Genomic DNA, 12,110 nt, shown 5'->3' with positions numbered 1-12,110 from the left:
AGAAGCCATCATAGAAAAAAGGAGAAGAAAATGGACCCAAGCTGTTCTGCTTTTGCAAGACAATGCACCAGTTCACAAGAGTCACGTTGCGATGACTGCTTTGCAAAAATGTGGATTCAGTTTATTGAAGCACTCACCTTCAAGCTCAGATTTGGCCCTTTCTGATTATTTTAATTTCTTAATATGCAAAAAGAACTCCGTAGAACAAGAGTTACTGATGATGAACAGGTATTTTGAAGGACTTGACAAATCATTTTTTTTTCTTTAAATGTATTAATAAACTTTTCGGCCGATGTGAGAAGTGTATAGGCTTCAGGAAGAGTATATTCAAAAGGAAAAATAAAAATGTGCTAGTTAAGGAAACGTCATTAACTTCATCATATATTTGTATATATCCTCAAACAAAACAAATCAAAACAATAACATAAAGTATCTTTTCTTTTCAGCGAACCTAAAATGGTATTGTTATTCCAGTGGCAAATTCTGGTTCAACACATCTACCTCTCGTTCCTCTATTATTTATAATTATCCTTCTAAACGTCTCCATTCAACCTAAAATCTTGTTTATCTAATATTATGAGCACAACAAAAAACAGATGGGAATGATGGAATTATGATAAGACATAACACTACTTCTGGCGAAAGGTGTAATAATCATTAAAAATTTAAGAGCTTCTACCTGAAATTTCATTTTATAACCAATTTTTAAAAGAATGGTTTTAAATTACAGCTTGAATATCTAAAGCTTTTCTTTCGTTTCTTTTCTCTTGAAGTTTTATGAAAATTGTTTGTGTGGTTTAAGACACACAACAAAAGTTCAAATTTTTTTTTTAATTATATTCTGTTCAAGACATTTACACCAAAAAAAGACAAAAGTAAGCGAAACAACATACTATTAAAAAAATAACCTTACTGAACTTTCACTTACATAGAACAAAAACAACACAAATAATTCTATTTTACAACGGACTAAAAAAAAACAAAAGAATAAATCAATCTACATCTTATTTTAAACTATTGTAATTTTGCAAAAATGTGATTGTCTTTCTTTTTGTTATTATATTTGTTTTTATTGAATAAAATAGTTATGCTCTTAAAAATAATGATTCCATCATCCCATGCAATTTTGTTTTTTAATTGTTATTTTATTTCGTTAAAATTTAATATTCTTATAATAATATAAATAAAAATAAACTAGTTTTCATTTCGGAGACAGAGGAAAAGAGAGAAAACAAATCAACAGAAAACATGTTCGCTATTATATCAATATCAATATCGAAATCGAAAACGCAGTGAATACAACAAAATCTTGTAAACTTGTAAACCCGTCTGTAAATAAAAAACCATATACAAAAAAGAAACATAAAATAGTTTGTTTTGATTTCTTTGTTTTTTTTTTCTGGAAAAATTTAATTTTATTCAGCTTTCACAGTTATTAAAAATATTTTATACATTATAAAATAACAGTTTTTTTTTTCATTAACTTCTTCCGTCATCTTGGTTTCTATATTTTGTTTCCTTTTTTCCATTTTTATTCTATTTATTAATATGTTTTTATTTTTCCTTGCATTTGCTTCTCTATAATCTAAATAATTCGACTTTAAAAACAAAAAACACTAATTTAAAAAAAAAATATTAAGGAATTAAACACAAAATAAAATTAAAAAAGGAAATTTGTGCAAAATAATTTCTTTTCTTTTGTTTTGTTTATACTATTTTTCGTAACAACAAATTATAAATTATTATTATTATTATCCTCGGTTGGTGTGTATTTTCTTATTTTCTCAATATTATATTCGAAATTTTGTTTTCTTAAATCTGTTTTAACTGTTTTATTTTTATTTTTGTTTTTCTTTTGTTTTAAAGCGAAAATAAACGCGGATGATGAGATCATTTTTTTAGAGCAAAATATTTTTTTATTATTTTATGTAAATAGACACTTTTTTCTTTTCTTCTTTCTTTTGTTTTGTTCATAATTTGTTTGAATTGATTTTTCTTTTCAAATTGCATGTGTGAAGTAGTACTTAAAGAATATACATAAAAGTCAGTAAGTTTATACTATTGTTCAATTTTTAACATTTTACTTGTTTTCTATGTTATGTTTTATATGAATTATTTCCCTAACGATTGTCATAAAAATTATATTTAAAAATGTGATAGTTTTGCAGAAAACTTTTGTAAAAGGAAAAAAACAAATGAAGCGAATTTTTCAAAAGAATATTTAAAAAATGAAAGAAAAGTGCGATTTTATGGAAGTAAATTAAAAGATAAAGTTTCAAAAATTTGTTGTTTATTCATATTTTTATGAAAAATCAAAAAATATCGTTACTTTAAACATTCTGGGATGTAAATTTAAGTAGCTAATTATACGATACCAAAAACTGGTAGAAACGATCATTTTTAGAAGTCTACAAATGTGCAGAAAAAAGTATTTTATTCACATCTTTGCCTATGACATTTAAGTAATTGATTTCTTCTGTATTCAGCTGTTCTAAAAGCTATTTTTGTCTACTTGAAAGCGTCTAAAAATTGGGTTTTAATGTTTAACCAATCACTCTTTTTATGATTGTAGTACATAGATCTTGGAACGAAAGTTAGTATTCCAATGAAATAGAACCTTTTCACCGTTTTACTCAAAAGCCAACCACCTTTGCCTCCGAGACGTGTTGTTCTTCAGTCATTTTGAAAAAACAAATTAAAACTTTAATAAGATTGAATATCTTGTGTTATTCCGCAGTTAATTCACCTAAGTTGTTAAGTTAAATCGGGTTAAACCCAATCTTCACACTCAAAAACTGGCCATATATGCACTTCTACAAAATAAAATACTTGTTATGGTCGAAAATAAGAGCTATTAGACATCGAAGCTAATAAGGTAGCCTTAATGTCGTATCAGTTCTAATTATTCAGTGAGGATATCATCGAGCTCTTCCCGCCATTTTATCGACTTGAAGGTTATTGTAATTACTAATAATATAATAATTTTCAATACTGACTATAGGTACAAGTTGTTTCAAGGACCAGCAGTAAGTTTTTGATTTGTTGTTTACGATAAAATTTATTTTTGCGCTTACGATAAATTGGCGGGAAGGGCTCGATATATTATTTTGTTTTTGAGTTGAAAGAAATAAACATCCGAATCAAGGCGAACAATCGACCAAAATCCATTTATGCCGTTGTAGTAGCAAACAACTACTTCCGAATAGGTCGACATTAGGACATAACTTATTTGGGTCTTAATCAGTTAGGATGTTTGTGAACCATAATACAACTCTTAATTTTGAAATTCTCTCAATAGATATCAATATGAATAAACAGAAAATTTAAATACGGAAAATAGTGGTTTTTCTATCAGGATGACATTTTTAACACTTTATTCAATCCGATTGTTTTGAATTGTACAAAAATAGTCGAATGAAGAAATTCAATGAATTTAAAAATAAAACCATTTAGAACGAACATCTATCTCTTTAAAACAAAAGGATTCATTGGATTGTTCATATTTGCTGTTCTTTAATGTCTAAAAATGAAAGTCAGTCCAGGCATATATTTTTCTTAAGTCTTCGAATGTAAAACTTTGTAAAATAACTCTCAATTAATTGTAAACAAATTTAAAAAAGAAAAACTAACTTTAGCGATGCTCAAAAGTTTCAGAATTTGGTTATTTGGCAAAAGATTGTTGCTCGAGGGAAACGAACCGTCAAAGCCCACATGAAGAATAAATGGGTGCAAAGTATGATCGGCATTTTTTAATTGGCTTCTTTAAAAATTTCACCATAAAATCGCACTACATCTACATATTTATAAAAGACTTGATTTGAAATTTGAAGTGTATTAAATCAAATTTAGTAAAAAGAAAACAATCACTGGGTTACAAAATTACAAACAAAAATTATTCTTTTATGCAACAAAACAGAAAACTCTTCCTTAAATCAGAAGATTTTCTACAGTAGTACAGGATGACATATTTTTAGGACAAACACATACATTTAAACACATTATTATTATTATAATTAGAAAATAATCAAATATATATGTATATGCAATAATGTGTACTAATCAAAGGCTTAAAAGTAAAAATGTTATTATTCTTTTATATTCATATATTTCATATTTTATAAGACTAGAATACAAAAACAACAATCAAACATATATTTTTTTTTTGTTTTGTTTTTTTAATTTATCTTTTTTGTTTTAATTAAAATCATATAAATAATAATAAACAAAAAATTCGTATACTAATATGGTTTGCGAGTTTTAATTTAAAAAAAAAAAAAGAAAACGATAATGATTGTCCTAATTTCTGTCTAGTTTTTGTTATTCTTATTTTCCTGTACTCTCTCAATTGAAATATCTGTTGGTTATTAGCTATAATTTTGATTTTGGAAACATACAAACATTATTATTTTGGACATAATTATTTATGTATACTTAATACGACAAAAAAGATGTTAAATGTTCTTTTTTGCATGGCAAATTAAAAAACAAAATACTTATTAAATGATTGTGATGTATGTTTAAACAAATAACGAACATTTAATGTCTAAGAACTTAAATCAAAATTAGAAAAATAAACACAAAAAGTTTCTTGAAATTTGAGATATTTCTGCCGGTGTAATGTCAAACCAAGGTTAAGTTAACAAAAATAAGGATTTGTAACAGGAAATGGCGTTTACGAAAAAAAACCATAATAATTTGTCTGTTGGAAGAATCAAATACAAAGGAAAGCGCTCCAAATGTATCATAAGTTTAACTCAGCTAAGACAAATTTATAAGGAGGTTTTGCATGCAAATTTGATTCCTTTTGCCTAAGGATTTTTTGAAAACATTGAATTTTAGCCAATAAGAGGATTCAACTGACACATAAAGTATTCACTTTTACACTTTTTGATCCGAAAAACAAAATTGCTCTAGAGTAACTTGGTGAAGAAGAATTAATCATAGTTGAAATTTGCCCCCCTCACACGAGGATGAAATTGGCTTTGGGAAAACAGTTTATAGGGAAGTATGACTGAAATTTAATTTATTTATTTAAGCAAACATATGTATTTTGATCGTGAAATCATTAATCCAAGATGTGTTGCTCCTCTTCCATTAAGGAAAATTAAAAGTGGAAATTAACTAAATAATGAATTTTTAAATAATTAATTTCTAAAATGTTTGGGAAGTTTAAAAAATTCTACAACAGAATATTCTAAAAGCACAGCCAAAGTGATAGAAAAAACTTATTTCGAGGAAAAGAAATTCTCAATTGTAAGATCTTAAGAATGTCACTCGAGTAAGTAAACTTAATTCTTCCACAATAAATCAATTAAAAAAAACCTGCTCTTGAGTTCAATGATTGGTCGATATGTGGAAGAAGGCTTTTGTAAAAATTGTTGTTGATTTAGAGAAATACAAGACGAAAATGATCGATTCGTCTGTTAAAGCAAAATGTTACAATTTAAATAAGTTACAGAAATCTACAAGTAACTAAACGAAATTCTTATTAAAACGTTTGTGGGATTATTTTCGTTTTAAAAACATTTCAATGCCCATCCCTCTGCACCTCACCTTGCAACGTAGCTTACTTTCCTGCAGAAATATTACAATCTCAATTCTTAAAAACAAAACTTGTTGTATAGTTTCCAAACCAATAGCTAAACAAACATTTAATCAAATTTCTTCTTCTAAGAACAAAAATATTTGAATATAAAAATTGAAGTTAAAGCGTATTTTTAATGCAAAAGATTCTTGATAGTTTTTATGACACCGTTAGATTTTTATGTTTGGTCTTGTTTTCATAACATTTCATTTACTTGCTTCTTTGAATTAAAACTTTAATGTGTGGTTTTTCGTTTTTGTTAACATAGACAACGAAAAATTAAAACCAAAAAAAAATATTGTATATTAAGTGCGTGTGTTGCGTGAATTTGCAAATTAATTGAAAAAATAACCACATACATCGTGATTTATCATATTATTGTTCTGTCCTAAGCGCAATGCTATATGCTATGCATAAGCAATAAAAATTAAGCCCTAAAAAAATCTATTTGACCTATCAATGAATATTTATTTATTTTGATTTGTGTTCTTTTTCTTTTTGTTTCTACAATAAAAATTGATATGTATAATAAGGAAAATTATATTAAAAAATCAAATCAAAAAAACAATAACATCTATTTGATTTGTTTACTTGTTGGGGGTGCTTTGTTTTGAATTGAGATTAAAGACAAAATAATAAAACACTATACTTCCAATATTTAAAAATAAAAAGAAAAAAGAAAATTTAAATGGAAATCTCGTTATTTTTACAAGGATCTTGTTGTTTTTGTTTTAATGTGTGTGTTATCTTTTTTTGTTTTGCATTTGTTTGTTGTTTTTTTCATTTTTGTTTTTCAAGTTTTTCTTTTTTTGTTTGTTTTTTTTTTACTTAAGAATTTAAAATTTTTGTATAATATATATATATATAATTTTTTTGTTTTATTTTTTGTTTTGTTTTAATTATTTTTCATTTTTCTGGATTTGATAATATTTGTAGTTTACCTTCGGAGTAGACTGCCGCAGCGGCCGCAGCAGCAACTGCTGTAGCTGCAGGTGTTCGCATAAAGTATTCTTTATTAACACAATTCCTCAAAACTTCTGGAATATTGCCGACAATCGCCCGTCGAATTTCAGTTGCTGCCATTTCACGTAATTCTGTAGCAGATGCTTCGCTGAAGAAGGCTGCATGTGGTGTACATATAAGATTTGGAGCATCTTTTAAGGCTCCCTGAAAATCAAAAAAAGCAATTTGTTAGTAAAATTCATAATTCAGAAGTGGAGTTGAGGTGTAAGATGTTTTACTACAATCTTACTTGGAATACATTAAAAGGTTCGTTCTCGTGAACATCTAAAGCTGCAGCTCTTATTCTTCCCTGCTTTAGTGCAAGCGCCAGCATTTCGTCATCGACCAGACCGCCCCTTGCAGTGTTAACTAAAAATGCACCAGGTCTCATCTATAATACAATAAACAATTAATTTAATTAGTTTAATCTTTTTTTTTATAATTTTATAGTTTTGCATTTTACCTGTTTAATTGTGTATTCATTAATTAAGTGATGATTGTGTTCGTTGAGGGTACAATGTAACGACACACAATCTGATTGGAATAGAAGATCTTGTAATGTATAGACTCGTGTTAGACCAAGGGATTTATCAATGCCGTCCGGAAGATATGGATCATAGAATATAACATTGAAACCAAAAGCTTTTGCTCTCAAGGCTACGGCAGATCCGATTCTTCCTAGTCCAACTAATCCTAAAGTGTCACCTCGAATTCTGGCGCATCCCTTTAAAAAAAAAAGAGAATTAAATTAGGAATATTTTAAAATGAAAGAAAAATGATTCAAATTAGCACAGAAAATGAAAGCAATTCAACTAGACCACCCCCTACCGGCCGCTTTTTCTAAGCTTGGACAGTTGTACATTTTGTAAGAGTTATTTGTGAAAAATAAAACAGATGTATTTATTTTTCAGATAAGGTAAATTTTAGAATTCCTCAACTGGCTCCTAAGATAGTTAATAGTAACCAAAAACTGTTTCTTAGAGTTAAACAAGGTGATTCATTTATCGGTATCGAAAGTAAAGATTGATAAGCGAAGTACACACAATGAAAAATGAACATTTTATAACTTATTATTTGGAGAGCATTCACCGATTGACTTGAAATTTGTTGGGTTATCCATTTTGCGGTTTCAAAAGTATAGGGCTTTAATTCGACATCTGTCAAACTAAGTTGGTAAACCAATTTTATTTTTTTCAGTTGAAAGTCTGACATTTACGAAAATAGTTCGCAAAACATACACATTATTAAAACCTACTACAAAAATGGTGGTTTTGCAACAGCAACATATCGTACTTTAAAAGGAGATTATGGTCGTCCAACTACGCAAGCCATTGGCAAAATTGTGAAGAAATTCTAAGAGACTGGTTTGGTTATAGATATTTTAGACCTTTACCACTGAAAATATCGCTGCCGTACGTGAAAGTGTTGCCGAGAACCCTATTGTGTCGATTCCTCGTTCTCAGGAATTAGGACAGTCTTACGGCACATTATGGCGTATTTTGCATTTGGATCTACACTGAAATCCATATAAAGTCCAGCTCACACAACTGAAGCAAGCTGACCATTCACAACGTCGTAGATACGTCGTATGGGTGCTTGAACAACAGGCGGTGGAACGCGATTTTTCAAACAAAATTCTTCAGCGACGAAGCCCATGTATGTTAATAAACAAAATGTTCGTACTTGGGGTTCTAAGAATCCTTAAGTGATTTAAGAGAGGCCGTTACATCCAAAAAAAAGACACCGTTTGGTGCGCTCTTTACTCTGGAGGTGTAATTATGACTTAGGTTAGGTTAGGTTAAAATGCCTGTCCAAGATGGAAAAGGACACACTTAGGCCAGTTTAATGGCCCTTTGTGATACCACATGAATCCCGAAGCTTCCTCCTAATCTCTCAATGAAACCAGTTTGAGTCCCTTACGGTACGTGAAAGGCTGATTATTCTGATATGATTTAGATCGTTTAGATCGTTAAAGAAGAATTCTTCTACGTAATTTTGGCGTGCTTTCCTATTAGACCGTGTCCGGGTGTTTATTTCATTTATGGTCTTAAAATAAAAAAAATAATGACATTATTAAACGTTCTACAATAGTAGGCCACGCGTGCTTTGGTGTACAAAAATAGGACGCGTGTACTCCAGTGTTAAAAACCAACATTCGTCTAGTTATGGCTGAGATACCGCCCGCCGTCAATGGTCTCGTGCTTATCTACGTAGACAAGCTAAAGCCACAAAAAAAACTTCAGCCTTGTTAAATCGCACGATTTCGGAGGACACGCCACATTCCTACGATGTGAGATAAGTTTCCTTCAATACATTTATTTATTCGTTGGATTTTTGTCATGTAGCGCCGTCTTGTTGTCCACATCAACATCTTCGAATTCATATCCCTATAATTTTTACTATGACTGTAACATTATGGCAGGCTTCATTTTTGAAGAAACATTCTCTATTCAATTCAAAATGAGCTGAATAGCTCAATAAATTGTTCCTGTGAACGTGGGACGGGCTTGATATTCGTTCGGTATATATTTTTGCACGAGTTGGATTTCGGCAGGTCTCAAACCACGATTTTTCCGCAGAATCTTCCCTAAAGTGGATGGGATCATCTCCAATTTTTGCGAGCGATAGTGGATTGATTCATTCGAGTCTTCTTCGATACTTTGCTCCCAAGCAGCAATAGCATCTTTGATGTGCACTGTACGGCGTCTCTGAGAAGGCGCATTATACAATAGTTAGAGAAGTGCGAGACCGATCAAAGGTTACTCGAATTAAAGACTTTGCTGGGCGATTCGTCGCCCAAATATTAGACGAGTAAGTCTTTACATTGGCATGATGGTAAGTGTGTTGGACTGTCATGCCAGATGTCTTGAGTTCGATCCCTGCCTTTGCCACCTAAAGTTTTTTTTTTCACGGGTACTGTCTCTTGCAAGGATTTGACCAATTCTCCAAGAGTAATTCTTGTCATGAAAAGTGCTTTCTCAAAATCTGTTCGGATTCGACTTAAAACTGTAGGACCCTTCCATTTCTGACAACAGTAATCGCACACAGGAATGGTTGAGAGTTGTAAATCACTAGGCCCTAGTTCGCAACGGACTGTTGCACCACCTAATTTAATTTATATATAAGTCTATACATTATGAAATAGCAAATCAAACTGGGAATAAATCAAGTGACATCTGTCAAAAAGACTTACTCGAGAAAAAAGTATTGCCACATTGAAAACCACACGTCTAAAACACACCCTTCGAACGGCTTATATTGGCCCATTATGATTTTTGGTCGGTATCTCTTAAGAGCCTTGTACATGAGAGCGAACAACGAATGAACGAATGGACGAACAAACGTGATTTTATACATATCAAAAAGTCAATTTCAAACAAAAACACATTTTTATTATAAGAAACCAATTCAAACTTATGTTAGGATTATAAAATTTGCATTTTGTTCCCTATAATAAGAGAATTTTGTAAAAACAATTTGGTAGTAACGAATTGCAGTGTGTTTGCTACGAACTGTCAAACTCTATTCGCGTTCCACATACTATCCACACTGCAACGAATAAATTGTTCGCGCTCAACTTAACCTCAAAATTATACCACTCTTGTTTTGTTTGTTGAAAAGGGTAATTATAAATTGAGAATTCGTCGCTGTCTGCGAATAGATATAAAGCTCATGTGAAAGGAGAGTCAAAATATGCGAACATACACAGTTCGCAGTTCGTAGCTCATGTGCAAGATGCTTTATGTTGTTTAATGTATCCCAAGATATGCCAATCAAATACGGACCAATGACACCTTTAACCATAGAACTAAAAAAAAATCTCTTTGAGTCTATGCAACGGTATCTCTTCGATCCCTTGTGGGTTCCTAGTTGAATATAAAAGCATTCTTTCTCTTCATCAGATGCGAGCTCCGTCGGTGCGTATCACTGTATAATGGTGACGGGTCGTACTCTACTCTGAAACCTAGCTTTGATAAGCCTTTCCCCAAGGGGCTCCAACGAAATAGGGCTCCTGATTGCAGTTTTTGTAAGGAGTAACCCAACTTCAGCTTCTCTAGCGTTTCCTAGATCGTGACCAGAGTAGAGCAGTACAGTGTTACGTGTCGGTGACTGTAATTGCCCGATCCTCACCATCGCACTTCGCTTAACCCTAAGAGATCTATACTATACCGCATAAATTCTCTCTAATTGGAGCAATCTGGCATTGTGCGGACCTTCACTTCCTGCGTCCAGAAGCGTCCTCACATTCCAGAAACCAATATTTGTCCCATACAATAGCCAAAAGTCGTCAACGAGTAATCATTAATTATCTGAGGCGTAATTTCGGTTTTCGTAGCGGGATGGAGTTCAGTTACGAAGAGTGCTAATCTCCGTAACCTATCCAGAAGAGTACGGATACTTCACCCTTGCAAGTTTTGCTAACTTATATATATAGGGATAATCAAATCATTGCCCGGGGGCCACCACGAAGAGGTAAAGCAAGAACTTTGACATGGCAAGAAAGTTACATTGCTGGCCAAGTTTTAGGTAATCACCAACTACCCGATTTGCCATGCCGCAGGCACACAATGATACACAGGACTTACGAAATCAGTGAGTATTTCTCTTTCTCTTCAATTTTCTACACAATTGTATTTCTAGTATTTTTAAATAATTGTAACGCTTTATCCGATTGCTAAGCAATCCACTATCATAAATTGCAAATATTCAATTAATTTTGACAAATGTCAGCGCTACCAACCTGAAACCAAAATGAATGGTCCTATATTAAAGCTTTTTTTCTTTCGATAAATAAAGCAAGAAGAGGCCATGGTAGATATTGTTTGAAAAGTGGTTTCGCCCAATTTTCGATACTTTAAAAACGTGGTCAATTGAACAAAAAGGAGAATAACCGAATTTTTTGGGTTAATTTTGAATAAAATACTTTTACAATATGCATGAAAAAGATGTTCGGTCTCTGGCAAGTCAAAAGGGATTTACAACCTTCTTTTATCATGTTTCTTATAAATCTTTTAATTTATTCCATCCTCTGTAAACTTTGCTTTTAAGTAAAGTTGATTTTATACGCATATTTATAATGTTTTCCTCAAAAAATGTCTATGATCGTTTATGATTAATTTCTTGCAAAAGTTTTTCTAAATAATAGTTTAAAAAAAAAAAACTTACTTGGGCGGCTTCTCTAACTTGTTCGGGTCCTGTGAATTTCTTTCCTTCTCGAACCATATTAGCAAGCCAATAGGTTCTTCGGTATAAATTTAAGATTAAACACATTGTTGTATCGGCAACTTCTTCAACACCATAGCCAGGCACATTGCACACCGCAATACCTAATTCACCCGCAGCTTTTACATCAATATTATCCGTACCACTTCCAATGCGTACAATAATACGGAGTGCTTTGAATTTTTCCAAATCTTCTTTTGTAAGAATGATCGTGTGCCACATGAGGGCTCCGACTGCCTCATTAAGAACCTATAGAAAATAAAATTTTATTTAATAAACACAATTTTAGGATTATGGTGGA

The 12,110-nt window shown here is 31.3% G+C and overlaps 1 protein-coding gene across 6 annotated transcripts in view; it reads right to left on the bottom strand.

The window, feature by feature from the left end:
* Positions 1-12,110, bottom strand: part of LOC129954228 (C-terminal-binding protein) — a 39,442-nt gene that overhangs the window by 18,344 nt on the left and 8,988 nt on the right. For 5 of the 6 annotated variants that reach the window (XR_008782666.1, XM_056067996.1, XM_056068001.1 and 2 more), the window contains exons 3-6: positions 11,753-12,058; positions 7,050-7,310; positions 6,837-6,977; positions 6,526-6,751 (exon numbers count right to left, since the gene is read on the bottom strand). Coding sequence is in view for 5 of the 6 variants with exons in the window: in XM_056067996.1 (XP_055923971.1) it covers positions 6,526-6,751; positions 6,837-6,977; positions 7,050-7,310; positions 11,753-12,058 (934 nt within the window). In the remaining variant the exon portion in view is untranslated. The remainder of the gene's footprint in view (positions 1-6,525; positions 6,752-6,836; positions 6,978-7,049; positions 7,311-11,752; positions 12,059-12,110) is intronic. The other variant, XM_056068000.1, reaches the window with a different exon arrangement.

Source organism: Eupeodes corollae, chromosome 1, assembly GCF_945859685.1.
Source record: "Eupeodes corollae chromosome 1, idEupCoro1.1, whole genome shotgun sequence".
In the NCBI taxonomy this organism is placed as follows: domain Eukaryota; kingdom Metazoa; phylum Arthropoda; class Insecta; order Diptera; family Syrphidae; genus Eupeodes; species Eupeodes corollae.
The sequence above is the reverse complement of the archived record's forward strand: the minus strand, read 5'-3'. Positions and strand labels throughout refer to the sequence as shown.